Source organism: Equus przewalskii, chromosome 6, assembly GCF_037783145.1.
Source record: "Equus przewalskii isolate Varuska chromosome 6, EquPr2, whole genome shotgun sequence".
Classification (NCBI taxonomy): Eukaryota; Metazoa; Chordata; class Mammalia; order Perissodactyla; family Equidae; genus Equus; species Equus przewalskii.
This window is the reverse complement of record NC_091836.1, coordinates 2911337-2938618: the sequence shown is the minus strand read 5'-3', so window position 1 is coordinate 2938618 and position 27282 is coordinate 2911337. Positions and strand designations below refer to the sequence as shown.

The window sequence follows — 27282 nt, the reverse complement described above, 5'->3', positions numbered from 1 at the left end:
ATTTTAAGTTGACCCTGGGTCGATCTGTCACAGCTTCGGGGCATTTTACTGGCTCGCGTCCTCTCGGTCTGGAACCCACAAGGCTCTGAGGGTCTGACCTCTGCCCTGCCCACCCGCCACGCTCAGCATCCCGGCCGCCGCCTCCCTCCGGCCCTGCCTCCTCCGCTCCCTCGCCCGGAGCCCCGGGCGCATGCGCACGCGTGCGGAAGGAGGCGAGCGAGCGCGCACGCTCCGGGCACCGCCTGCAGGAGGCGGCCTCCGGCTGCTACGCATGCGCTGCGGCGGAGGGGGCGGGGCCCGGCGCGGCGGCCGGCACTGGCTCTCGCGAGAGGCCGGCCCGCGATCTCGCCGCGCCCCGCCCCTCCCTCGGCCTCCCTGGCTCCGGCTGCAGCGTCAGCCTCGCTCGGCCCCGGCGGCGGCGTCTCCTCGGCCTCAGCCCGGCGCCCCGGCCGCCCGACCCCGCCCGCCCGCGCTCCCCGCCCGGCGCCGCCTAGGCCGCGGCCGCAGCCCCGGGCTCGCGTCGGCGCCGCCCGCTCCCGGCCCGCCCCCTATGGGCCCCGGCTGAGGCGCCCCGCCGGCCGCGGAGCCCCGATGCTGGCCCGGAGGAAGCCGGTGCTGCCGGCGCTCACCATCAACCCCGCCATCGCCGAGGGCCCGTCCCCCACCAGCGAGGGCGCCTCCGAGTGAGTGCCGGCGGGTCGCGCGGCCGGGGCGGGCACGGGACGGGGGGTCCCCGGGGAGGGGCTTGGAAGGGGATGGGGACGGGGGTCCCGGACATAGGACGGGGAGGGGATGGGGACGGGGTCCCGGGGAAGGAATGAGGACGAGGGTCCCGAGGAGGGAATGGGATGGGGATGAGGACGAGGGGCCCAGGGAGGAGACGGGAAGGCGATGGGAACGGGGAGGGGGTCCTGGGCAGGGGATTGGGAACCCGGAGACGGGGGATCTCAGAGGGAGGGGCCGGCCCCCCAAGGGAGGGTACTGGGAGAGGGGGCCCTGAGTGGAGAGGGAAGGGGAGGGGGTCCCCCGAGAGGAAAGGACAAGGGGAGGGGAGGTCCCGGAGTGAGGAGGTGGTGGGAGGGTCCCTGAGAGGAAAGGACAGGTAGGAGGTCCTTCGAGTAGAAGACAGGAAGAGGGAGCCCATAGCAGTGGAGGGGGAGAGGATCGCCGAGTGGAAAGGATGCAGTGGGTGGTCCCTGACTAGTGAGGTCAGGGGGAGGGGGCCCAAAGAGGAAGGGAGGGGGGTCCTCGGCAGAAGATGGACAGAGGGGTCCCTGAGTGGCGAGGATGAGGGGAGGGGGTCCCCGAGTGGTGGAATCAGGTTGAGGGCGGGTTCTTGTGGGGAGAGGACCGGCTAAGGGGCCTCTGAGTAGTGAATCAGGGCAAGGGGGGTTCCCTGCGGGGAAAAGATGGGGTGTGGGACCCCTAAGTAGAGAGATCAGAGCTAGGAGGGTCCCTGAGTCGTGAATCCAGGGTGATGGGGGGAATTCCTGATGGGAGAGGATGGGTGGGGGGTCCCAGGCAGTGGAATCGGAGTAAGGGGGGGCGTCCCTGAGTAGTGAGGTCAGAGTGCAGGATCCTGATGGGGAGGAGTGTATCTGAGTGGTGCGGACAGGTTGAGAGGTCTTGGAGCAGGGGAACCCCTGTGGGGAGAGGACAGGGTGAGGGGGGTCCCTGAGAGTGAGGATGGGGTGAGGAGGGTGCCTGGGCGTGAGGATGGGGCGAGGAGGGTGCCTGGGCGTGAGGATGGGACGAGGAGGGGCCCCGGGAGTGAGGATGGGACGAGGAGGTCTGTAGAAGACGAGGAAAAGGGGAAGGGGTGGGATCAGAGGGATCCCTGAAGGGGTTAATGGGGGGAACCTGAGGGAGTGAAAGGACAAGGAGAAGATCCTGCTAGTGGGGGAGGGCCCCCCCCCCGGAAGAGGAGAGAGAGATGAGGAGGCTGGGGAAGCCGGGAGTGAGGCGGGTTTGGAGGGGGGGGGGTGGGGAGATGTGGGAGTGGGGGACCTGCTGGGACCCCTGAGAGCAGATAAGCACGGACTCTGACTCGAACGGATTAGCAGAGCCTCTGGGGCGGCTGGGGAGGTGCAGGCGGTTCCGGACTTGGGGGAGGGGTCGGAGAAAGGACCACGGGGTGGTGGGCTGTGGGATGGTGGCATCGCACTGTGTGAGGTCTCTCCAGGGTGACGCCGCGGCCCCAGAAGTCCCTGTGACCGCCCCGCTCTGTTCTCCATGTTGACCAGAGCGAGCCGGTCCCAGAGGCCCCTGGCCGGGGTCGCTGGCTGTGCTTGTGCTGTGACCTCGCGAGAACCAGGTGTGACCGGCGAATGGTCCTGTCTGGCAGTGTGGCCTTAGCCCGGATGAAGGATGAGGATCTTGGCGGTGTGTGCGCGAGCTGGCATCTTTCTCCGTCTCCGCGCGCACAGCTCCACGCAGGGACGTTTTCTCCTTTCCACAAATCCACTGCTCACCCTCCTACGGGAGAGTTCTTTCCTCATCTGCTCTGCTCTGTCTTTGATGTGGTTTCTGATTTCCATCCCTTCCAGAATTCCCCCAGCAGAGGAAGCCAGCCGTTGGAATTCCAGGGTTTTTTTTTTATAACCACAGTTGAGTTGCCATTAAATTTGAAATGGATTAATCAGCTGACCCCAGGTTGCATCTTAGATGTCATCAGGGCAGGGCTGCAGACCTTGCAGAGTCTGGCCTCAAAGGCCACCTCGTCAGGCCCACGGGGCAGGACCCTGGGCCCATCCGTTCATTCTTCTGCTTTCCCTCTGGCGTCCGTCAGGGTCCTCCTCCTTTCTTCTTTGTTGGGTCTTTGTTTACCAGGCATTCACTGAGCACAGGCTTTGCAGTCGACAAGGACCCAGGTTGGAGTCCAGGCGTGCATTGTGACCCTCCGGCAAGTTACTCAGCCACTCTGAGCTGTTCCCTCCTGCGTGGGCTGGGGTACAAGCGCCCACCCCCCGGGACGGTCGAGAGACTTCAACGAGATGGTGGTGTTTGCAAAGCTCTGGGAGTGGCACCAGCTCCCTGCCTTCCAGCCACCTCTTTGCAATACTAGCTCACTGGCATCGCCCGGTGACCGTCATCTCGCCGGCCCCCCCCCCCCCCCCGCCTGTGCGCCCTTTGCTGTCACCTCTTTAAGTTGGAGGTGAGTTGTGGCTGAACTTGGGCATTCGAAGGTCCCCGAGAGAACCCCCAGCTCCCGGCTTCATCCCCTGCTTGAGTCCCTCACCCTAAACCCCCTCAGGAGTTGGTGGCTGAGGACCACCCGAGGGCGCCCATTCTCCCTCAGACACTCTCCTTAGCTGCACACGCTGTCTGCTCCACCAGCCCCCCCCCCGTCCGCAGCCAGCACTTGAAGTGTGTCTTGTCCAAATTCTGGGGAGCTGCTGGTCGTATAAGATGCGGCCCGGGTTTCAAAGACCTAAAATGAAAACAGGTAAAAATGGGTATTCATTAATTTGTTTATATCGATTACCTGTTGCAAATTATATTTTCGATGGGTTAGATCAAATACATTAAAATTAGTTTCACCTGATATGTGTGTTTTTGACGCGGCTGAGAGATTCTGAATTGCACACGTGGCTTACGCTGGGTTAGTTCTCGTGTGCACTGAGCTGGGGTCGGCCTGCCTACCCCAGGGAGCTGCTCCCTGCTCCAGGATGTGGTTCAAAGTCAAGGCATTAGTGAAAATGGCTTATTGTCAAAATTTCCTTTGAAGATTCCTGGAATCACCCAATAAAGTGCTATATACGTGGTTGGTCTTTAAATGCCGCGTGCAGGAATGTGCGTGCGGATGAATGTCGAACGTGCCGTGATGCCCCGGATATGGGAGCGTGCACCTGGCCGGGAATGCTCTGGAATTGTCTGCAGTGTTGAAATTCCGCGCCTCTCCTTCTCCCCCTCCGGTGCCTGTGTGCTGTCCCTGTAAATTGAAGTCACTGATGCTGCCACCTCCGTCGTCTGCCCATCGGTTCTCGTTCTGTGCCCTGAAGCCACTCAGAACAAGTCTGCTCCTGCTTCCTGGCCTGGGCCTTCCCTCGCCCGACCCCCCGTCTTGTCTCCCCAGTTCCCTCGTCTCCTCCCGACGGGGTCTGGAGCCCTTGTCTCGGGAAGGATCCTGGGTCTGAGAGCAGAGCTGGTCCTCTGGGTGCAAGGTCCCTCCTGACCTTTGTGTGCAGGGAGGGGGCGGCCTTGGCTTTGGGTCAGCCATGCGTCTGTGGGTGGTCTCGCTCTCCTGCTGGGTCGCGGGCCCCTGGAGCGCGGAGTCAGGTCCGATCGCTCCCTGCGTCCTGCCCGCCGCCAGCCCGGGGCTGGCACACAGCAGCCACCCGGCGCCCCGGGCTGCCATTGGGTCGTCTCCGCGGCTCGCGGCCCCGCCGCTCACCCTTTGCCCTTGGGTCTCTGCAGAGCGAACCTGGTGGACCTGCAGAAGAAGCTCGAGGAGCTCGAGCTCGACGAGCAGCAGAAGAAGCGGCTGGAAGCCTTCCTCACCCAGAAGGCCAAGGTCGGGGAGCTCAAGGACGATGACTTTGAGAGGCTCTCCGAGCTGGGAGCCGGCAACGGCGGGGTGGTCACCAAAGTCCAGCACAGGCCTTCGGGCCTCATCATGGCCAGGAAGGTGAGCGGCGGCGGGTGGGCGGGCGGGCATCTGTCCCCTGCGAGGGGTCCGTGGTGGTGGGGGAGGGCCACATTCCCAGAAACGTCCTGCTCGTGGACTGGCTCAAGAAAGGCGGCGGGTGGAGTTTTCTGGAAGAAAGGAGGCAGATCGGGTCCCCATAGCACGGGCATCACACTGACTCCACAACCGAGGTAAGCTCCGCGGGCCCGAGACGGGCTCTGCCGCCATGGTCACGTCGGGGGGGGGCGGTCCCTTGGCGATGGGGCAACCAAACTACGTGTACTAGTCAGAGTTCTCCAGGAAGACAGAACCACTGGGGCGTGTGTGCGTGTGAAGAGAGAGGGAGATTTTAAGGAATCAGCTCACACAATCGCGAGGGTGAAAGTCTGCAGGGCGGGCTGGGGGCCGGAGGCCAGGGAAGAGCTGAGGTTGCAGGTTGAGTCCAAGCCAGTCAGGAGGCAGAATTCCCTCTTCGTTCAGGGCGCTGCCGTCTTTTCTCTTGAGGCCGTCACCTGATTAGTCGAGGCCCACCCACTCACGGAGGGTCACCTCCTTTTCTCAAAGTCTGATGATTCCCATATTAAATCACATCTGAAAAATACCTTCATAGTGACCTCTAGACGGGTATGGGACCCAGCCCTTGGGCGCCGTGGCCTAGCCAAGTGGGCGCAGGAAATCACCATCACCCCACCCTTGGAGCAGCCCCTGGCGCTGAGCCTCTCTCTTCTGGGCTCCCCCGCCACAAGGCAGCCTCGCGCTCAGCGTGCGGGAACCGTCCCTGGGAGACGCAGGGGGTTAGAAGGGAAGGATGTGACCATTTGGGGACAGTGGCTCCTAAACACGCTGACGGGGGCCTTCGTGTGGACAGGTTGTTTTGCACATGCAGGCGTGTTCTTTGAGACATCAAAAGCCGCCTCTTTCTAGAAGCCCATCCCCCCTCTAGTTCCCAAATTGTGTTCTTGGACACCTGCCCACCCCGTGCCCGGGCGGGGCCCGCCTTTGGCTCCTGAGCACAGGCTTGGTTTCTGTCGGGATCCAGCACTGCCTGCTGCTGTGTCTCCTGCTGCTGGAGCGCCGCCCACCCCCAAAATCTCCCCCCAGGCAGCCTCTGCCCAACCAGAGCCGCCTGGAGTTCACCCACGGCTTTGTGACACCCTGGGAAGCCGCAGTGAGGAGTTTAAAACTGCAGAGGCCAGGGGCCGGCCCGGTGGCGCAGCGACTAAGTGCATGCGTTTGCTTCGGCGGCCCGGGGTTCGCCGGTTCAGATCCTGGGTGCGGACATGGCACCGCTTGGCAAGCCATGCTGTGGCAGGCGTCCCACATATAAAGTAGAGGAAGATGGGCACGGATGTGAGCTCAGGGCCAGTCTTCCTCAGCAAAAAAGAGGAGGATTGGTAGCAGATGTTAGCTCAGGGCTAATCTTCCTCAAAAGAAAAAACCAGAGAGGCCAGATGAGTCCCGCCATCCAGTGGGCCACGCCGTCCCCAGTCAGTTTCCTGGTTTGGTACTGTCCTTCTGTCATAGATGTCACCATCGGGGGACGCTGGGTGAAGGGTACACGGGGACCCTCTCTGTTGTTTTTACAACTTCCCGTGCTTCAATAATTCTTTCAAAATGAGGAGTTAAAAATAACAGGTGCAAAAGAACGCAGGGCGGAGGACCTCAGATTTTGTTCCCTGTTGATCGTCACCTCCTGTGGTTGCCACAGTGTTGAAACCAGGCGCCCATGTCCATTTGGTGAACGCACTGAAGGACAAGGCCGGCTCCCTGGCCGTCGTGTGGCTCGGGACTGTCACTCCCCGGGGGCCCGGGGCCCTCGGCCAGCCTGGGGGGTCACGGGCTCCTTGCGGTCCCTCTGGAATGCCGGTTCACCCGGGAGCCTGGTCTGCCGGATAAAGCTGAGGGCAGACTCAGTTTTGAAGTAACAAACTGGTCCAGGAGTCAGTGGCCTCAGTCCTTCCCCCACCATCCGGGCTGGACTGGGCTGGGCGCTTCTGGAAGGCCATGGGGATCCCGCGGTGCGGCCAGCGTCCTTTGGTGCCAGCATCCCTCCGGCCCCTTGGATTGGCAGAGGATTGTCCTAGCCAGAGTGACACACCAGGAAGGTGACGAGCCCAGCTACCTAGGAGCTGAGGAAACCGGTCTTGACTTAGACACTCGTGCTTGTTCAGAGACGCTTTCTCGACTCAGGCCTAGTGCTCTGGCTCCTCCTGCATCCCTCTGAGGGGCCCAGGAACCGAACTTGGCCTTGCCAGGGCCGGGGGAAATCCGCGAAGAGTTCAGCCTGTTGGTTACACTGACGGGGCTCCCCTCCCTCGCCTTCCCTGTCCCCATGGCAAGGGAACGTTTCTCCGCCTTGCGTTCAGCTGCGCCTGCTTGCTTCCAGAAAGGACATTCTGGGGCCGCCCGGCGGCACAGCGGTTAAGCGCGCGTGTTCCGCTTCGGCGGCCCGGGGTTCGCCGGTTCGGATCCCGGGTGCAGACCTGGCACCGCTTGGCATGCCATGCGGTCATAGGCGTCCCGCATACAAAGCAGAGGAAGGTGGACACGGATGTGAGCTCAGGGCCAGTCTTCCTCAGCAAAAAGAGGAGGATTGGCAGCAGTTAGCTCAGAGCTAGTCTTCCTCCAAAAAAAAAAAGAAAGGAGGTTCTGTGACCTGCCCAAAGCCACATAATAGCACCAGCTGCCATCTTTCCCCCCAGCTCTGCCCACCCTCCTCTGCTTCTCTAGAGCCAAGCGGGGTCTCGCTCCTCCGCTCCTCGTTCCTCTGTGGCTCCCTTGAGGTTCTTGCTCGGGCGCTGCGCCGTCCACGACAGGAGCCTCTGAAACGCGGTGGCTCCCAACCGAGGCCACCGTCCACGTGGGAAAGCTCCAGGTTTCAAGGGCTCCACGTGGAAAAAACCTCATTAACATTTTTACGTGGATCACGTCGGAATGGCAATTTTTTGATAAAATATGTGAAAAATCCGTTTCACCTATTTCTTTTGACTCTATTAACTCGGCGGCTAGAGGATTTAAAATTCAGTGCACGGCCCGTGTTGCGTTTCCGTTGGCCAGCGTTGGCCTCTGTCCCCCTCTCTGCCCTTCGTCAGCCTCGCCACACCCGTCCTTTCTCGGCTTTCTGAGCGGACCTCCCGCCCTCCGCACGGCTTCACCTTCACGCCCAGCTTCTCGCCCCTTCAAAGCGGATCTGTGTGTGCATTTTGGGTGTCACCCCATGGATGCAGTCCCGCGGGTGGGAAGAGCATCCTGGCGTCTGGGGTGACCCCGCTGTCCTAAAGGAGTGCCGTGTCCTGGCGTCTGCAGCTGACCTGGGTGGAGAACCTTCAGCTAGAGGCCTGGAGCTTTGCCTGGAGAACTTGCTGCTGGAACCTTCCGCAGTTCTCAAGGTCATGAGGGTCATCGGCTGGGGCTGTGAGCAGCTGGCACGCCCCACACGTGCCCTGTGCCCCTCGACCCCGGCACTCCCCCCTTCATGCCTTGGTGCCTTCGAACAGGCGGCCCTTGGTCCATTTGGCTGGCTCCTGCCCGTCCTCCGAGGCCGGCCCCCGTGTCACCTGAGCCCCCATCAGCTTCCTGGGGTTCCTCTGCCGGGGGCACCTCCACTGTACCGAGACAGCTCCACCGGCCTCTCTTGCCCGGGTGGCGTCTCCTCCGAGCGGGGCGTCTTTGTCGTCTCTTTCTCCTGTCACCGGCCCCATGTGCGGTCAAGTCTATGCAAAAGTCTGTTGAATTGATGGCATCGTTTTTAGATGCCTGTGGTCTGGCTCTGTGTCTCTGACAAGGGGCGGAAGTCACCCTGTTCTTGTCGTATCGCGATGGCCGGGGTGTCCAGGATTCCAAGTGGCCGGGCTGTGGCCCGATGGCCCCAGCTCTTTCTTGGCTCGCTGGGGGTCTGCAGTCGGGCGTCGCTCCTGGCATCTCGTCGGCTGTCTTTTCTGCCTCTCTCCAGACCATCCTTTGCTTTCTCAGCTTTCGAAACGCCGTGGGGAGTTTGGTGACGTCCCCTCTGCCGACTTGAACTCACGGAAGGGGAGCTGGGCCCCCACGATGGCGATGGCGACCAGAGCCGCTCTGCCTTGTCTCTGGCCTGGGGGCGGGAGGGGCTGCGGGGAAACCCACCCTGCCCGAGAGGGCGCAGGGGAAGCACTCGCCCCTTGGGGGGCATCGCACCGGCTCCTGGGAGAGGCTGGATCTTTCTGTGATTGGGTGGGAAGAAAGCTGCTCTTCACAGAGCCGCCTGGAGCTGGGTGAGACATGTTTGCTCCAGCGATTTTTTTTTAACAGGTTTATTGAGATGTAATTCACGTACCGTACAATTTATCCTTTGAGAGTATAGCGTTCACTGGTTGTAGTGTGGTCACAGCGCTGTGCGGCCGTTGCCACCATCAATTTTAGAACATTCTGTCGCCCCAAATAGAAGCCCCGTCCCCATCAGCATCACCCTCAGCCCCTCCCCAGCCCCTGGCCCCCACGAGCCTGTGCTCTGTCTGTGGATCGGCCTGTTCTGGACGTTTCCCGTCCATGGGGTCACACGCCGTGTGTCCTTCTGTGTCTGCTTCTCTCCGTGAGCGTCGTGTGTGCAGGTCCGTCCACGTGCAGCCATGTCAGGGCCTTGCTCCTCTTCATGGCCATGTAATATTCCAGCGTGTGGCTGGACCCCGCTGTGTGTGTCCATTTGCCACTGAGGACACTTGGTTGCCTCCACCTTTTGGCTGGTGTGAGTCGTGTTGCCGTGAACACACGTGTGCAAGCTGGTGCGTGGCCGTGTGTTTTCGGTTCTTAGGTGGATGCGCACCTGGAGCGCACTGTAGGCTGGCCTTCGCTGTCACAGCACCTCCGGGCAGACGCCCCGGGCCCCCCTCCGCCAGCGCCCCTCTGCCGGCTGGTCTTGACCCGCTTCGCCTTCCTTTGCAGCTGATCCACCTGGAGATCAAGCCGGCCATCCGGAACCAGATCATCCGCGAGCTGCAGGTACTTCACGAGTGCAACTCGCCCTACATCGTCGGCTTCTACGGGGCCTTCTACAGCGACGGCGAGATCAGCATCTGCATGGAGCACATGGTGAGCACAGGCGGGCGGGACAGGGCCGAGGGTGCCCGGCGAGAGGAGCCCGCCCTGCCTGTGTCCCTCCAGGCCATCCTCGGAGGCCCCAGCACAGCCACCTCCAAGGGGGTCTTTTGGGGGCGGTCGGTGCCCACATCAGCATGTGTGCACGTGGCGCCTCTGTTTCTTAAACACCAACACCGTCTTCCCACCTTGCCTTTCCACCTGACGCGTGCCGGAACTCCTTCCCTGTCGGCGTGTAGAGAGCCGGCTCTGGCTTTTGCCCTACCTTCTGCCCAGACGCGGATGGTCATGGACGAGTCCTCCAGTGTGATGGCTGGGCCAGGTCCACGTGGTTAAGCGTTTGCCCAGGAGAAAGTGGCGGTCCGGGGAGCCTCTTGCAAGCCGGGCCCGGCACGCAGCGGCTCAGAGCTGTGGAATCAGGCCCCGGGGTGGAGGGTGGCACCCGTCTTTTTTTAAACCGCCACGGTTGCTTCTGATGTGTCTCCTTGTTAGGAAATGCTGGTCTTGAAGCTCAGAAATGGGTGGGATGGGGTGTCTGAAAGCAGAAGTGGTCAGAGCTGAGGGCCGGGGGAGGAAACGCTGCCGACCCTCTGCCAAGTGCGCCGGTCACGGATGACGCTGCCTGCCGCCCAGTGTCCGGCTCAGGCCCACCGGGGCCCTTGCAAAACCAGGATGCGGCGGGGCTGGAGGCCGCGCGCCTTCGGTTACGCCTTCCCAACGCGCCGTCCCCTCCGACGGTTTTGTAACGAAGGCAGGAAGCGCATTTGAGCAAGCGCCGGGCGGCCTCGAGGAGGCATTGTGAGCGGGCGGGCAGGTGGCGAAACAGCTTCAGAGGGAGTGCCAAGGGGGTGCTCCCCGCCTGGAGCCCCCTCCTCACCTGGGGGAGGGAGACCATGTCTGCCCACCCACTTGGCAGAGGCACCGTGCAGACGGGGCATCAAGGGGCACAAAAGGGCACGAAGTCACTTGGTAGTCTGAGGGAGCCACCTCTGTGCTGTAGCTGCCCCTCCCCCCTCCCCCTCCTCCCCCCTCCTCCCTCTCCCCCCTCCTCCCTCTCCCCTCCCCTCCTCTTTCCTCTCCCCCTCCTCCTTTCCCACCTCTTCCTCCCCCCACCCCTTCATCCTTCCTCCCATCCTCTTCCCTCTTCACCCTGCCTCCTTTTCTCTCCCTCCCCTCCAGCATTCTCAGGCCCCCCCACCTGTTCCCCCCCGAACATTGAACATCGTAGTAGTTCTCTTGCCAAAAATGGGGGCCATCCCCACACCTCCCCTTCCATTCTCGGTGATGGTGGAGCCTCGGTTTCGACAGGAGGCGTCCGCCCCCGCAGCCCCCAGAGGGACCACCGGGAGCCGGGGAGGCGCTGGTGATCCCTCCTGTTTCTTGTGCTGGCCCTTCGGGGCTTCCTGGTTGGGTCGGTTTGGTGAGGCGCGTGCGAGGAGGGTCAGCGCGGCTGCGACACGCGGGCGAGGAGACGCCGTCGGGAGGGGCCGGGTTCCCGTGCACAGCCTTGGAGGCACGATGTGCAGGTTTGGGGTGCGCCTCCAGGAGGGGGCACCCTGGGTGAGGAAGGCACGCGGAGAACAAAGTGACAGTAAATCGACGGAGCGGGAGGCGGCCCTCGGGCATGGGGGGCTCCTGTGTTTGAGGGTGTCTCTGCCTCCTTCACGCGCTGCTTCGTATGCCCTGGGGGCCCAGGGCGGTGGCAATGGCGCCCTGGAGTCGGGCCTCAGCTTGGGATCAGAGGCCTGCCTCCCGGGCCCGGGCATGCCGAACACCGGGTGAGGACCCGCCGTCGCTCCGCCGTTTCCCCGTGTGTCGCGTGAGCTTCGCTTCCCTTCCCGTCGCCATCATGACACGCCTGGTCGGCCTCCCTGGTGAGGACCAGGCCTCGTCCGTGGGTTCCCGTGCAAGTCGGCTCCTGTTTCCAGTTGGGAGATTCCAGCTCCAGCGTCGGAGACAAGACGTCGTTGGTGACGGGCAGCCCCAGTCAGCACGGGAGGTTCCCCCGCCCGCAGCAGGACTGGCGCCCGGGACCCAGAAACTGCAGGGCTGGCGCGGCCCCGGAGGCCCAAACCCGCTCCCGGGAGCGCCCCGGGCATGGCCGCAGCGGACGGTGGGCGTCTTCGGGCCGGGTGGCTGGGACCCAGCCGCTGACCTGTGCACCCCGTTGTCCTGTGACAGCGAACAACACGACATGTGCAGTGGGGGTGACACCAGGCCACCTTGCGGAGGAGAAGCGAAGTCAGCGTGTGGGCGGACGAGGGGACCCGGGAGGGAGAGGCGGGCGCGAGCCCGCCTGTGTGTGTGACTCAAGCGCTGTGTTCCCTCTGCGCATGGGTGAGCCAATGCACAGAAGCGTCTGGAAGAATATAAGTCACACTTCAGGGAGGCGAGTGGACTCCCGGGGCGTCAGAGTGCTGTTTACCTGCATTTGAAGTTCGATAAGAAAAACGTGCTCACCCACCACCTGCTTTACAAAGTATGGCTTCAGGAACACAGAAGCGCACACGAAATGAAAGTGTCTAGTCACGCTTGAAGAGTGAGGTTCGGGGTCAGAGAGACCTACGTGCGCTGTCTCCTGCGCCACATCCTGTCCACGTGACCCGAGCGAGTGGCTCACTTCACTCTCCTGGCTGTGGACCAGGGTCTCACCTGCGGGTGGTCCTGCCCCCGGGGGACACTGGCCATGTCTGGGGACATTGGTGGGTGTCACACTGGGGGGGCTCCTGACATGAGGTGGGTGGGGCCAGGGATGCTGCCCAACCCCAGACAGCCCCTCAGAGATGACTGGGCCCCCGTCGCCATGCCAGGTGGGGGCACCCTGCCGTGAGAGCGTGGTCCTGTCCCCGTGCTGCGGGCCGCCGTGGCCTCTCTCAGGTGTTCTCCAGAACATTCTCACTCGGCACACATGTACCCAGCCCCGTGAGAAGTCAAGAATGAAAGGGGCTGCGTTGGGGAGCAGGGATCACAATTAAAAAGCAGGTTTTTTTTTTTAACTTAAATTCTTTTAAGGTTGATTGATAAAACAGAAAACGAAAAGGCATTCCTGTCTGGCCCTGTGGGCAGAGCGGGCCCGGGCGGGCACCCTGGCCAGACCAGGCTCACCAGAGCGCCGGCCATGGGTGCCTCGGCCACACCCACCCTCTGCGCCCGCAGCGTGGAGCTGGTCGAGAGTCATGCGAAAGTTCAGACTGAGTTGAGTTTTCTAGAACTCCACTCGGCCTTTCTCCCGAGCACGGGTAGGGCGGGTGCCAGGACAGGAGACCAGGCCTAGAGTCGCACAGCGGAGGGAACCCGGCTCTGGGCTGCCCATCCGTGACTTCAGGTTCTGGCCCCAACTTCATCCCCTGCGTGCCTGGCCATTGTCCCCTCGGGGGCGTGCAGGGCGAGCACGGCAGGCTCTGGCCAGTGGTCAGGACCCAGCCGTGTCCTCAGAGCCCCGCCCCTCAGAGGCACCTTGGGCTGGAACCGGTGACACGCTGGGCTTTGGTCTCCAGGTTTGCTGTCGGGCGACCTTGCACGAGATGCTTGATTTCTGTCGTCTCCTCATTATCAGTGGATTTGGGGCCCCACCCGGGGTGGAGGGATCGACTGGGGTGACCCATGTCAGGTCCTTTGTCGGACGCTCAGTGCACAGCAGTGTGGAGCCAGTGACAAGCTGAGGGAGAGGGCGGAGCTGTCACTTCATCCTGGAGCCCCTTCCTGGCGGGGCCAGGTCGTGGAGAGGAGGGGCAGTGGGCTCGGCCTCTCCTGCACCACTTCCAGGTGTCACTCCCCTCCACCCCGACTCGGGCTGCAGCGCCCGCTGGGAGGGGACCCTGGCCGCAGATGCTGGCGGGTCTGGCTTGGGTGTCCTCACAACCACTCCGGTTGCAGGCCTGGCAGCCACGCGGCCCTTGCCTCCGTGGCTCTCCCCGCCGGCTGCTGCCGTGGCCACCTCGAAGCTGAGTCACCACCAACCACGGGCCCTGGTCCCAGGAAGGCCGGGCCGCCTGCAGAGCGCCCGGCACCCCTCTCCTCCCCCTTGTGGGGCGCACCCTGAGGCCCAGAGGCGGAGGCGCCAAAGGAGGCCTGCGCTCGGCCGTCTCCTGGGGGGGAGGGGGTGGAGCTGCAGCGCCCGGGGATGGGGGTGCCCATGTCCTGCCACCGTGGCGGCCCGGCTGGCCGATGGCTCAGAGCGGCCTGCTCTCTCCTGTGCCACCCCCAGGACGGCGGCTCTCTGGACCAGGTGTTGAAAGAAGCCAAGAGAATCCCCGAGGAGATTCTGGGGAAGGTCAGCATCGCGGTAAGTGTGCGGCCCGCCCCCCGGCCTCCGCAGCCCTGGGCGCTCACAGGAGCCTGCGGGGGGCAGGTGCCTGAGCCCCCAGCACGGGACCTCATGGCCGTGGCTTCACTGCTCTGCACACTCGCCCCGGAAGCAGGTCCCTGAGCTTGTCCCAGATGCGGGGGCCACTCAGGTCGTGCCCGTGGGCCTGTCCGGAGAGGAGGCCCCCCCCCCCGTGCTGCCCTGCTGACCCGCCCCCGTGGCTCCCCGCAGGTGCTCCGGGGCCTGGCGTATCTCCGGGAGAAGCACCAGATCATGCACCGAGGTGAGACGGACGGACGGATGGACGGACGGACGGACGGACGGACACCTTCCCGGGTGGGGCGGGGCAGGGCGGCGGGCGGGCTGCGAGCGACCCCTCACCCGCCAACTCTGCTCCAGACGTGAAGCCGTCCAACATCCTGGTCAACTCCAGAGGGGAGATCAAGCTGTGCGATTTCGGGGTGAGCGGGCAGCTCATCGACTCCATGGCCAACTCCTTCGTGGGGACTCGCTCGTACATGTCCGTAAGTCCTTCCAGGGCCGTTTGGACGTCACGCTCCGGGCCTTCAGCCCGTCAGCTCTTCCCCATTTTCCAAGAGCCTGCGTGTCCCGGCGCACGTGCTCTGTCCCCGCTGCATTTCTCCCTCCCATCGCGATCCTGGTCACTGTCCCCCCTCACTCGGGTTCTTGTTCTGGAAAGGTCTGCCGGTTCCCTCCACTGGCAGCACAAGTCGGGGGATGGGGGCAGCCGTCAGTTAACCCTGAGCCCTCGAGTATCTCAGGAGACGTGCGAGGGTCCTCACAGCAGACTGAGAAGCCAGTCTGGGGGCTGTTGTGGAGGACAGCAGATGGCGCGTCTTTATGGGGCCGCTGTGGGCGCCAGCTAGTGGCTTCTCCATCCCAAGGCGGGCCAGGGAGGCGGCACTGCTTCCTTTCCGTTGGGGGTCTCTCGGGGGTGGCGGGGCTGCAGGGGGAGCATCAGGGAGTCCGACGCCCCCTGGTCCTGGTGCGCTCGGGGTCCCAGCCACCAGCCGTGCCCTCCAGGCGTCGCCGTTCTCTGTGTCGCCCGACAGCCCGAGCGCCTGCAGGGCACGCACTACTCCGTGCAGTCGGACATCTGGAGCATGGGCCTGTCCCTGGTGGAGCTGTCCGTCGGCAGGTACCCCATCCCGCCGCCCGACGCCAAGGAGCTCGAGGCCATCTTCGGCCGGCCCGTGGTTGACGGGGCGGAAGACGAGCCCCCCAGCACCTCGCCGCGGCCCAGGCCCCCCGGACGCGCCATCAGTGGTATGCACACATCCAGACTCTGGTGAGAGCGGTGGTGGCCACGGGCACGCGGGCCCTCGGCCCCACCCGTACCCCGGGGCCGTGCCCACTGTGGTTAGCCGTCCTCGGCCGGTCCTGAGGCTTCTGGGGACAATGCTGGAAGCAGCGCCCCAAAGCTGTTGCGGCCGGGCAGCTGCACCTGTCGGCGCCAGCTGGCGGCTCCACAAGGCGGCTCCCCGGCCAAGCCCACGGCTGCTGGGTTTTTCCAACATTTTCTGCAAAGCTGTTCAGACAGACAGAAGAGCGGGAAGGGTGGCCCCACGAGCACCCTCCTCCCCCCGCCCACATGCTGCCTTTCGGGGAGCCCCAGACGGGACTTGACTTGGACATCCCCTGGGTGGCTGGTCGGATCCAGCCCCGACCCATGGCTTGGCGTGGGGGACAGGAGGCTCGGGGCGCCGGAGACGGCTCTCGGTTCCTAGGGCGGCCGCCGGGGAGGTTGGGTCCCGAGTGCCAGTGGGCGTCAGGCCACCATGTCAGCCAGTTCCGGGGGTGGCAAGGGGGCAGGTCACAGCTGAGGTGGCCTAACTAGGAAGCAGCACGTAGGGCTCTGTGTGTGTGTGTCTTTAAAGGACGGGAAAAGAGTTGAGTTAAACGGGAGTCCAAAGGAACATTCCGTGTACTGTAGTTGGTCTCTGTTTGGTGACAGCTTTATTGAGATGGAACTGACACCGTAGGATTCACTTATTTAAGGCGTACGATTCAGTGGATTTGGGTATCTTCACAAGGTTCTGCAACCATCACCACAATATAGTTCCAGAACATTCCATCACCCCAAAAAGAAGTCCACTCCCCATCAGCAGTCACCCCCCCAACGCCTGGCCCCCACGAGCCCTCTCTCTGTCTGTGGATCTCCCTGTTCTGGACGTTTCACGTCCGTGGGATCACACGCTGTGTGTCCTTCTGTGTCTGCTTCTCTCTCTCAGCGTTGTGTGTGCAGGTCCGTCCACGTGCAGCTGTGTCAGGGCCTCGCTCCTCTTCACGGCCACGTAATAGTCCAGTGTGTGGGTGGACACGCTATGTGTCCGTTCACCGCTGACGGACGCTTGGGTTGCCAGCTGGTGATTTTACCAGTTTTTTCAAGCCCAGACCCTCCCCTTTTCTGCTGCCACACTCAGAGTGCTAGGGGGTCTTGCTTTTCTCCAGGAGGGAGCCCCCTACCCCCAATCTGTGTCCTGAGGTCCCCGCTCCGCCCCTCCAAGCTCCCAGATGGCACAGTGGGCGTCCCACCGTGACCCCTTCCTTGTGGGGAGGACCGCTGGGCTGTGCCCGCCCGCCTCGGCCCGCCAGCACCTGCCCCGGCCCACGTGCCCATTTGAGGACAGAGGACAGAAGGCGAAAGTCCAGCTGCCAAACCCGGACCTGGCCAGCTGGGTCTAGGACAGGGGTCAGCCGCCCCCGGCCGCCCGCCCGCGCTCAGCGGCATGTGGGGCCTGCTGCCGTGTCCGTGCAAGGTCACACTGCCGTCCTTGCTCTCGGTCAGCTCCCCCACGCCCACCTGCGTGCCAGAAAGCAGGGGTGGTGGCCTGGGCCCGGCCTGGCCGCAGCACGGGGCTGAATGTGTGACTTCTCCAAAAGCGCCCCTGTGCATTGTGGCGTGTTGTTTTGTTTTAATTCGCCAGAGGCTCAGAAAGCAGTGACCATCCCAGGAAGGCGGTGCGGGAGCATGGCCGCCCGGCTAGCGGGGGCCCCCAGCTCAGGCGGTGTGGGGAGGAGGGCGCCGGCCACGTCCACACGACCCAGAAGCCGGTGGGCGCGGGGCCACCTGCCTGCCTCACCGCTGTCTCTCTCCCCCCGGGCAGGTCACGGGATGGACAGCCGGCCGGCCATGGCCATCTTCGAATTGCTGGACTATATTGTGAATGAGGTGTGTATGCGCAGCCCCCTCGGCACGTCTTCACAGCGACGGAACTAGGCCGTTCCTGCCAGGATACGGCGCTGAGAAGGAGAGAATGCCACGTGTAGACGTGGGTCTCGATGGGGAGGGAGAGGGGTGTCCGTGTCACTAGGAGGGTGTCAGCCATACCCATAGGTGACTGTCCTCCCTCCACAACCCAGATCCGTGCTCCCCAAGGGACGTCTTGTTGTTTGTGCAAAACTGAGCCCAGAATTCCCACGGTGGCCGCTCCGAGGCCTGTGGCCGGGTGCTGGGCTGGGAGCCTGGCCCTCCCTGGAGCTCGGACACCCAGAGCATCTTGGAGCCCTGGCACAGGGAGCCGTAAATGATCCCGCCCCCCTGGGAAGGTGCAGGCCCGGGCGCCCCTGGAGAGGAGGCGCGGAGGCCTGCGGGCCGGCCGTGAGCGGGTGGTGCAAATGTTCCCCGTGAACAGACTAGTAAACTGAGGCATAAAGAGGGAAGCTGCCCCTTCGCGGCCTGACCCCACAGCCCGCCTGCCCTCGGCACACCTGCCCGCTCCCTGGGCCTTCTGGGGGCTGCCGGATGTTTTCCGCGGCCCTTCAGAGTCCAGGAGAAGTGCGGCCCAGGGCTGGGTGTTGAGGTGAGTGGGTCAGAGCAGGGCGCCGTGGCTCTGGTGACAGCTCTCCCTGCACCTCCAGCAGCGCCTGGCCCAGCAGTCCTCCAGAGGCCACCGGCCCTCCCAGCCCTGAGCTGGAAGGTGGGCCCAGGACTTGGGGACACAGAGAGTGGAGGAGGGGTAGGCACTGTGGGTGTCACTGGGACAGTCTCTTCCCCCCGCCATCCCTGATGGGCCTGTCCCCACCCCGGGACATGTGCCGGGCCAGCCCCTTGGGGTCCTCAGCATTCGGGCCAAGACCTGGAGCTGGCTGCCCTCTGTGTGGTCCAGGCCCACTGCTCCTTCCCCGGGGCCCACCGAGGTGGGTAGCATGACAGGGTGACCACCCTTGTCTGTAAGGTGAGGGTGGCCCTGCCCTCCTTCCCTCCTTCCCAAACGAGAGCTTTCGAAAGCAAGGCCCGGAAGAGTCCGAGCCAGCCGGGAGGGGCGGCGGGGCCTGCGGGAGGCTGCTGTGCGGAGCGGGGAGGCGCATCCTGAGGGTCCCTGGAAGGTGCCATCCCCTCCGTGGTTCTGGAGCCACTCTGAGCGCCTGACCCCCCCATCTGTTCTCTCCCACAGCCTCCTCCCAAGCTGCCCCACGGCGCCTTCACGCAGGACTTCCAGGAGTTTGTAAATAAATGGTAAGGTGCCAGGCCTTCAACGGGCTCGGGCGGGCCACGGCAGGTGCCAACCGGCACAGGCCCCGCCCGCCTCAGGGATGGCCGCCCACACCCCACCGTCCTCCCAGGCCAGGCAGCGGGCAGTGGCTGGCGGATCCCGGGGCTCACCGGACACCCAGGTTCCCTCTCCCAGGCTGCTGAGCTACAGGCCTGGCTGCCGCCCCCAGCTCGCCCCAGCCCTGGTGAACCAGGGTCTTGGGCTCTGGAAACCACATTGCTCCCGCCTTGCCTTCAGCTGGCAGGCACCCCCACGTCCTAATCTCTTGGCCTTCAGCCCCCCAGGCTCCAAGCCTTCGAGCATGCTCTGGGAAGTGGCCTGCGGACAGGGACAAGGGTGGGCGGGCTGTGGACCGAGAAGGAGGGACCAGGCTGCCCTACTTGCCTTTGGGGCCACCCTGCATGTCAGGACAAGCAGATGCTGCCGCCCCAGGGGCTGCCTGACTCACAGCAGCAAATGTGCTCTTTGTGGTGAAGGCGCCACCGGCCCTTTGCACGACCTCTGGCCAGCACAATATGTTGCGAATCCAGTTGCTGGTCGTGTGAACGTTTTTATACTCATGCAGGAGGTTTCGTGACGTGTGGAGAGCTGGCGCTCGGCCCCAGGCTGCTTCAGGCAGCTGCCTTTAGGCAGTTCTGCTTTTTTGAAGGAAAAAGTTCCACTTTGACATTTGGACTCCCGAACTTGGGGTTTTTATTAGAAATGTAGCTGCAGTGGCTGCCGGGCCTCTGACCGAGCGGCAGCCGGGGGTTTTCCCACCTTCTTTCCCTTTCCCTGGTGTCCGGGTCACAGAGCCTTGCCCTTCCCCCACCCGGGGGCGTCCTGCCCTGACACCACGGGTGCCAGGTGGCGGGGGACAGTGGGATGGGTCCTGCGCCTCGCTGCATCCCCGGGCACAGGCTGGCACAGGCTGCCGGGTCACAGCTCGGACGCCAGTCCCCCAGCTACGACTAACCGCCCGGTCTTGTCTCCCCCGGCGCCGCCCCGTGGAACCGCAGCCTCATTAAGAACCCAGCCGAGCGAGCGGATCTGAAGATGCTCATGGTGAGTGACGTCGCGGGTTCGGGGGTCACGGGGCGCAGGTGCCACCCAGCCGCCCCCTCCTCCTCGGGAGAGGGGACCCCGCCAGGCCCGAGCCGACCCTGCTGTCCAGAGCGTGGGGCGTGGAGAACTGGCTCTCCCTGGCCCGCTCGGGGAAGGATCCAGAGCCGCGACGTCCCCGAGCTCCGTGCGGGGGGTCGGGCTGTGTCTCTTGGGCCACCAAGCTGTGAGCTTCCAGCCACTCCCGCCTCGGGCTTGTCGGGGGGCCGCGGGCTGCTGGCCTTTCTCTAAACCCACAGCATTCAGCATCCTCAAACCAGGGCGGTCACACAAACTCGCCTTCCCTGGCATGGATGGGGACCGGCCACGAAGTGGGGCTGACCCCTGGCCTCTAGCAGGCCGTCACGGCGCCCCCGTGTTATGTCCACCATCGGCGACATTCCAGCGCCCTCCTAGGAAGCCCGTTGTTTATGTGACCCTGGAAGAAAGCAGGGCCAGCTTCAATCGGAGGATGTCACCGTCTCAGGTGTCCGAACGTGAGCAAAGGGGACTCTGATCCCTGGTGGATGGCGGCATTGTAAACAATCGAGCGGTGCCCCTCAGTGGGTCCTGGTAGCCCGCCCGAGGACCAGACCCCGCTGCCTGGCCGCCTCCGCCCGCCCCCCATCCTCCCCGTCCTCCAGCCCGCCTCCCTGCCACGCTCCACCTCAGGGCCTTTGCACAGGATGCTCCTGCTCCCCGTCTGCAGGTCTCCACTCTGGCGCCTCCTCCCAGAAGGCCCCAGCACCCTGTCCCACCCCACCTCCCTCTGTTGCTTGTGGCGATTGTCCCAGTTGTGCCACCACTTGCCGTGCTCGGGATAGAAAGCCAAGCCTGGAGCGCCGTGTGCGCAGGGCTCTGCCTGACTTTCTGGAAACTCCTCGTTGTGTCTGACATAGAGGTTTTCCAGAAACGCGGGTTAAGAGAATGGGTGACGTAGAAAATACGTGTTTCTTGTAAAATGTGCACATATACGGGGTGGAGAAACCGCTGCACGGCCCCAGCTCCCACGGCCACACGGTGCAGGGGACCCGCCGGGTCTCGTCCTGAGGAGAGCCACCGGCTGCTTGGCTGGCTTTGTCACTGCTCCTCCTCCAGGAAGACGAGAGCCGCCTCCCGGCCCTTCCCAGGACCACCTAGCGCTCTGCTGTCACCGTCCTATGGGGACAGCCGGCCACATGCGGCCGAGTTCCTTAAAATGACCTGGAACGCACAGTTCTGTCCTTCAGCCACCAGAGCCGAGTTTCGGGGCCCAGGAGCTCGTGTGGCCCGTGGCCGCCACCAGACGGGACACCTAGGGGAGTGGTCATCACAGAGAGTCCTGTCCTTCAGATCCGACGTCCCCACCCAAGGCAGCTCTGCCCCAGGGGGCACTGGCCATGGCTGGGGACGTCTGTGGCTGTCACACTGGGGGTCTCCTGGCATCGAGTGGGTGGGGCCAGGGATGCTGCTCGACCCCCCACACCGCCCAGGACGGCCCCCAGGGAGTGACCCGGCCCCCATGTCATGGTGCCTTTGGGTCTGGTCCCTGCCCGTCCTGAGGGCGTCCTCCGGGGCCGTGGCCTCTTCTCTCGGGGGGTCACCTCTGGGCCCGGCGGGCCCCGCGGTGGCAGCTCACGGCCTCCTCCCTTCCAGAACCACGCCTTCATCAAGCGGTCGGAGGTGGAAGAAGTGGATTTTGCCGGCTGGCTGTGTAAGACGCTGCGGCTGAACCAGCCCAGCACGCCCACGCGCACGGCCGTGTGACCGCTGGGCTCCGTCCGCCGGGGACACGTCCCCTGCCCCGTCCGCGCCCGCCCTTCTCGCCAGGACCGGCCGCCTCCCGCTCCCGCCCGCCCACCCTCCGGGGCGACGCTCCAGCCGCCGGCCTCCAACTTCCTCCCCACGTGCCACAGCCACCGGCCAGGGTGGCCTCTGGTCCCCGGGACGCGGGATGCCGCTCGCCTTGTCTTCTCAGAACCTGCTCACTTAGGTTTAAGAAAACCAACAAATCGGGGAAAGAAAAGCAAACGGAGCATCGTACTCCTTGTCCCATTCACTCTTGGGCGTCAGCTCCGGTCCCGCCGGGGGGCGCTACCCGCGCCAGGTAGGGCCACGAGAGGGACCCCCAGACGCTGGCGCCTTTCCCCAGGGGAGGAAACTGCTACTGCCCCGCGTCTGTGTCACCCCCTCGCCCGCCATCTGCCCCTCGGGGGCTCCCCAGCAGAGCTGTCATGGGGTCCTCTCCCTGCCCGGCCACACCGGCCTCTTGTCATGCGGCGAGCCGGCCTGTCCAGGCGGAGCGGGCCCTGTGCCCCCGAGGAACCTTCTGGTCCTGCCCAGAGCCCCTGGGCAGAGCCTGACTCCACAGCGGCCGCCACGCTGACGCTCGCCCGGCGGGAAGGAAGTGATGGTTTCCAGGCTGCCGGTGCGGTTGTCACCCAGCAGATCCCCAGATAAGGCCGGGTCCCCCGCCTGCAGGCCCACGGGCGGGGGCAGGCGGCTCTGTCACTTCTGCGCGCGCCTGGCAAGGCACACGGGACCCCCGGCTGCGTCTCTTTCGGGCTGGACCGTTCAGCCACAGCCCCTCAGAAATGAGCCGGCAGGAGAGACACTGTCCTGGTGGCCGCGTCCACTGGGGTGGCCAGCCAGGCCCGGCCTCCCTGCCTTCTGGGCTGTGCCGCCGCAGACGGCGAGGGCCGCCCCTGGGCCACCGGCAGTAGGAAGTGGCAGAGGGCAGGGCCACTCCTCCGCCAGGCCCTGAAGATGTCGGAGCTGGGAGCCACTCCCGGTGCTTCTGAAGGCTAGAAACCCGCTGATGCCGGTTTGTGACGAGTTGCCGGCGACGGGATCCCCCCGCGCGGGAGGCACGGCCGGAACCTGGTCGGGCCGAGCCGGCCCTGGGTTTCAGAGGAGGCTTGTGGCCCTGTAGGAACTGCGGGATCCTTCTCTTCTTAGGGAGACCCTTCTCGTCTCCTGTGTTTTTTTTTTGTGGACACAGAGGAGACAAGGTGGCGGCTCCTTCAACCGGCTGTCCGGGTTTCTGCCACTTCAGAGTTTGCCCCCAAAGCCTCACCTGATTCAGCAAAGAATAAAAAGGATAACTAAAAGTGGCGCAGGTGTCGCTCTGTGGGTCCCCGGCTCCCTCGGGAGCATCCTCAGGGGGAGGCAGGTCTCAGGTGTGAACCGTGCTCCTCGCCCTGGTCCACGGGGCCTGGTGCTGGTGGTCAGGGGGGCCGCGTCTTCGGGCCCGTCCTGAGCGCGTCACCGCTCAGGGCCAGGCTGACCCCTCTTAGCAGCGCTGGCTGCCGTTGCGAGGGCTAAAAGACCACGACGACCGGGTCCTAGGGGAGCGGGAGAATTCTGGATGGGCGGGGTGCGGCCGCCAGGGTGGGGGTGGGGAGGCGGCTCGGAAACGGGGCGCCCCCAGGAGCAGCCGGTGGGGAGGTCAGCCCAGCACAGGCCGCTGTCTGCATTCTGGACTGTTCTCACAGCCCGTTGCCAGGTGTCCCCTTCCTCCTGCCCCCGTTCCTGTGGACACCCCACACCTGGAGCCTGTAATCCAGCCCCCGACCCTCCACGGTTCACGGCGGTCCAGGCCTGGCTGCTCCCGACCATCGGGCCAAAGCTGACCACACACAGGCCTGGGGGCACTGCTCCGAGACCAGCGACGTGCTCATAGGGTCCCCGTTGTACGGGGCAGCCTCCTCTGTGAAACCCGCACAGCCGTGGGTTTGGGGTCTCATGACACGTGGGGGCCAGCCAGGGGCTCCTTGGTTCTGAGACCGAGGGGCCTGGACAGCGGGGTCCAGGTTTCTCGTGGCTGTTCGGGGCCACCTGTGGACACGTGTCACCCCCGTGACCCCCCCCCGGCGCCCCCCCATCTGACCTCTTTGTCCCAAACAAAGAAGTCAAGCAGGAAGCGGATGGGAGCTGCAGAATCTGGCGCGCTGGGTGCCCCTTGTCAGTGTTCTTTTCACTCTTTTTACTTTTTCTTTTCTTTTTTTTTTTTTTTTTGAGGAAGATTAGCCCTGAGCTAACATCTGCTGCCAATCCTCCTCTTTTTGCTGAGGAAGACTGGCCCTGAGCTCACATCCGTGCCCATCTTCCTCTACTTTGTATGTGGGACGCCTACCACAGCATGGCTTGCCAAGTGGTGCCATGTCCGCACCCAGGATCGGAACCCGCAAACCCTGGGCCTCTGAAGCAGAACGTGTGAACTTAACCGCTCGCCCCCGGGCCGGCCCCTCACTCTGTTTTGTGCTCGGATTAGAAGAAAACATCCAGCGACTCGTCAGCGCGAGTTTTTTTTTCAGCTCAATCTTTCATCGTAACAAACAGCACTTTAGGTGACCGCGTGCGCTGTCCCCGGGTCCCGCCTGGTCCTCTCGCTGCCGCTGGTGCCCGGAGCCCGGAGCAGCTCAGCCGACAGCCCGGCGGGAGGCCCTCGGAGTCGCCTGGCTCCTGCCGCGGCCGCGGTCCTCTGCTGGGGGTCCGTCCAAGTGTCCGCTGTCTGTGGCTGGGGCTCGGCGACCCCTGCCCCTTCCCCCTGAGGGGTTCTCCTGGCACATCAGCCGGCCCGTCCCCTCCTCAGGAGTGGGGTGTGGAGGCGGGGAGAGATGGAAGGAAAAGTGGCCCGAGAGCCAAAACAGCACCATTTCCCCTCGCTATCAGCATGAGAAAGGGCAGGGTGGCCCTCGACATCCTTTTGTTTTGGTAAAAAGTCTCCGTGACACCGTATGTTTTGCCCTCACAGCCCTTCTCAGTTCGGACCGACCGCGTCTCGAGCGCTCGGTGCCCTGAGTGGCCGGTGGCTGCCGGGCGGTCAGTGCGGGTCTGACCCCTGTGCTCTGTCCCCTCCCTGCGATCACTTTGGTCTCTATGGGGGCCATTCTGCCCCTCAACTCAGGGACACTGGGCCACGTCTGGGGACGTCTGTGGCTGTCACACTGGGGGTGCTCCTGGCATCGAGTGGGTGGGGCCAGGGATGCTGCTCGGCCCCCCCACAGCGCCCAGGACGGCCCCCCAGGGAGTGACCCTCCCCGAGGTGATGTCATCAGTGCCTGATTTGGCCCAAACTCCTCCCTGAATTGACGGGGTAGGAGGCCACCGTCTCCCCATAGCAGAGGTGAGACCCTGAAGCCACCGGATTTCCTGTTTCCAGAGCCTAGGACGGTGTGGCAGGGGGATGTGGGCCCAGAACCTTCTGGAAGGTAGGGAGAAGCGTACTGCTCCACCGAGGCCGCGGGGGGCGGAGGTGTGTGCCAGGCAGGAAGCCTCAGGCCTGGGAGGCGGAACTTGGCCCCCCTCTCGGCGGCCTCTACGGCCGGGTTAAGCGAGTTCAGAGGAAGCAGAGGGCGAGTTTCCCAGAACTCGGGGGTCTGGGGGAGGGGAGGGGGGAGAAAGGGAAGGGGCGGCGCTCAAAACGAAACCTGCGGGGGGCCGGCCCCACCCCGCCCCGGGCTCTGATGACCAGGTGCGCACGGGGCCAGGTCCCCGGGCCAGGTGGGTGGAGGACCGGCCTGTCCTGCCGTCTCCGTGGCAACAGCAGGGCGGGTGGCTCAGGGAGGGGGGAGGGCGAGGCCTGGGCCCCACCAGCCCCAATGAGGCCGAGGTTCGGGTTTCTGCCCCGGCTTCCCAGGGGACAGAGGGCGCGGGCCCAGAGCCGCACTGGGGAACCCGGCCTCCGGTGAGCATCACCCACAGCCACCCGAGGCAGCGGGACCTCCCGTGTGCGCATCGGGCGCAGAGCCCCGGGGAGGGTGCCCAAGGCGACAGGAGGCCAGTCGAGAGACGCCGACCTCCCCCGGGGTGGACGCTGCAGCCCGGCCTCCACCTCGGTCAGTGTCTGCGGTCCACAGGGCGCTGGGCTCCCATGCAGGCCCCGTGGGGGTCCTGGAGGATGGAGGAGCAGCCCCCCCATGGCTTCAGTGGCCCCAGAGCCGGCCACGGTGCCCGAGAGAGCTCACCGCGCCCCAGAGCCAGCGCGGGGCAGACCCCGGGAGACGACGTCCGGCCGAGGACCACCTGCGAAGGACGAAGGACAGTGACCCAGAGCCCTGGGGGCGCGGAGGGCATCCCGGAGCCGGGGAACCGGCCTGAGCAAAGGCTGGCGGTGAAACTGCATCACGGGGACCCCTGGAGAGACTGGCCTGGTTGGGGGTATGCACTAGGGGTCGGGGGTCAAAGGCCTTAGCAAGCGTCCAGCAGAGCGGTGACCACTCGGGGCGGGCGGGGAGGGGGCCTTGGCGCAGGAGGGGTCAGGAGGCCCCGCTGTATCCGGGGGACCCTTCGATTTCTGGGGCTTGGGAGGGGGGTGAGCGAGGGGCCTCCCAGCCGGACAGGAGCGCATCAGCATTGCCACGCCCGTCGGCCGTGGGCGCAGGACCGGGTGGCCCTCAGGACGCTGCTTCTGGGGTGCCCTGAGCCCCGTCACACTCAGCACGGTTCCCGCCCCTGGTAAACCCCCTGCAAGTCAGCTGGTCACCCTCAGAGGAGTTAAACAGGGAGCGACCTTCGGACCTGGCACTTCAGCCCTGTGTCCACGCGGGAGAAATGAAGACACGTGTCCACACGGACGCTTACTCCTGAATGTCCACGGCAGCACGAGTCACGAGAGCTAAAAAGTGGACACAACCCAAACGTCCATCACCAGATGATGGACACACACACGTGTCCCTCCACACACTGGGACACGACGCAGCCGTGAAGAGGAGCGAGGCCCTGACATGGCCACACGTGGACGGACCTGAACACGCGACGCTCAGAGAGAGAAGCAGACACAGAAGGACACACGGCGTGTGACCCCATTGACATGAAACATCCAGAACAGGCCGATCCACAGACAGAGAGCGGGCTCGTGGGGGCCAGGGGCTGGGGAGGGACTGCTCATGGGGACAGGGCTTCTTTTTAGGGTGATGGAATGTTCTGGAACAAGATCAAGGTGATGGTTGCACAACTATGTGAATGCACTGAAAAGCCCTAAATTGTACCCTTGAAATGTTTTAAGGGGTGGATTTGACCTTAATAAAAAAGTCAGCTGCTGGCAGGCCCGTCTGCCCCTTTCTCTCCAGCATCAGGCGCCTGGCTGTCACCCGCTCTCAGAGGACGATGCCAGCTGGTGGTGGGTTCACCACCACCGGGCCCACCCAGCTGAGAGGCCCCTTCTCCCTCCAAGCAGGAAGAGGGGGCCCCTGAGCTGTGGGATCGCTGGACGGGGACACTGAAGGGGTGCGGGGCCCCTCAGCGTGGCCCATGGCGCTTGAGGCCTGGTGTTTCTGCCATGCCACCTGAGAACCAAGGCCGAAGCCGTCGCCCCCAGTATCCTGAGCAGCTTCAACGCCAAACTAGAACCATCCAGAACTTTCTAGAACTATCTAGAACCATCATTCCACGAATACCCTTATCCAGGAGTCCCGGGTCACTGCGCACCAGCTGAGAGCTGTGCCTGGTGTGGAAGCCCCTGAGAAACTATCCCCGTGTCCCCCCATCCTCCCAGAAGACCAGGCCCACCTGTCCCCGGGGCCCCAGACACCGCCGTCCATCCCCACACCGTTCCTCCTCTGTTCCCTCCGCCCTGCGCAGAAGTCACCTCTCCTTGGGGAGGGGCTCCCCTCTTTCTCTGAGCCCCCATAACTCTTCCTTGTGGCCCGACATCCCCCACGCTCAGCAGCGAGCTCCCCCACAGGTCACGGCCGTCCCCC

General features: G+C 64.3%; 1 protein-coding gene and 1 long non-coding RNA gene across 2 annotated transcripts; both read left to right on the top strand.

Annotated features, from left to right (window-relative positions):
* The first annotated feature begins 365 nt into the window (after nt 1–365).
* MAP2K2 (mitogen-activated protein kinase kinase 2) lies at nt 366–22689 on the top strand. Its single transcript, XM_070622593.1, has 11 exons — nt 366–683; nt 4417–4627; nt 9545–9691; nt 13905–13982; nt 14235–14286; nt 14403–14527; nt 15077–15290; nt 17132–17196; nt 18422–18483; nt 19519–19564; nt 21236–22689. Exons 1-11 carry the CDS (start codon nt 592–594, stop codon nt 21344–21346), a joined length of 1203 nt encoding a protein of 400 aa, XP_070478694.1. The 5' UTR covers nt 366–591; the 3' UTR covers nt 21347–22689.
* A 1955-nt stretch (nt 22690–24644) lies between these two features.
* On the top strand, nt 24645–26627 carry LOC139083787 (uncharacterized). Its single transcript, XR_011540718.1, has 2 exons — nt 24645–24792; nt 25441–26627. It is a non-coding gene; the product is annotated as an uncharacterized lncRNA (long non-coding RNA).
* The last annotated feature ends 655 nt before the right edge of the window (nt 26628–27282 follow it).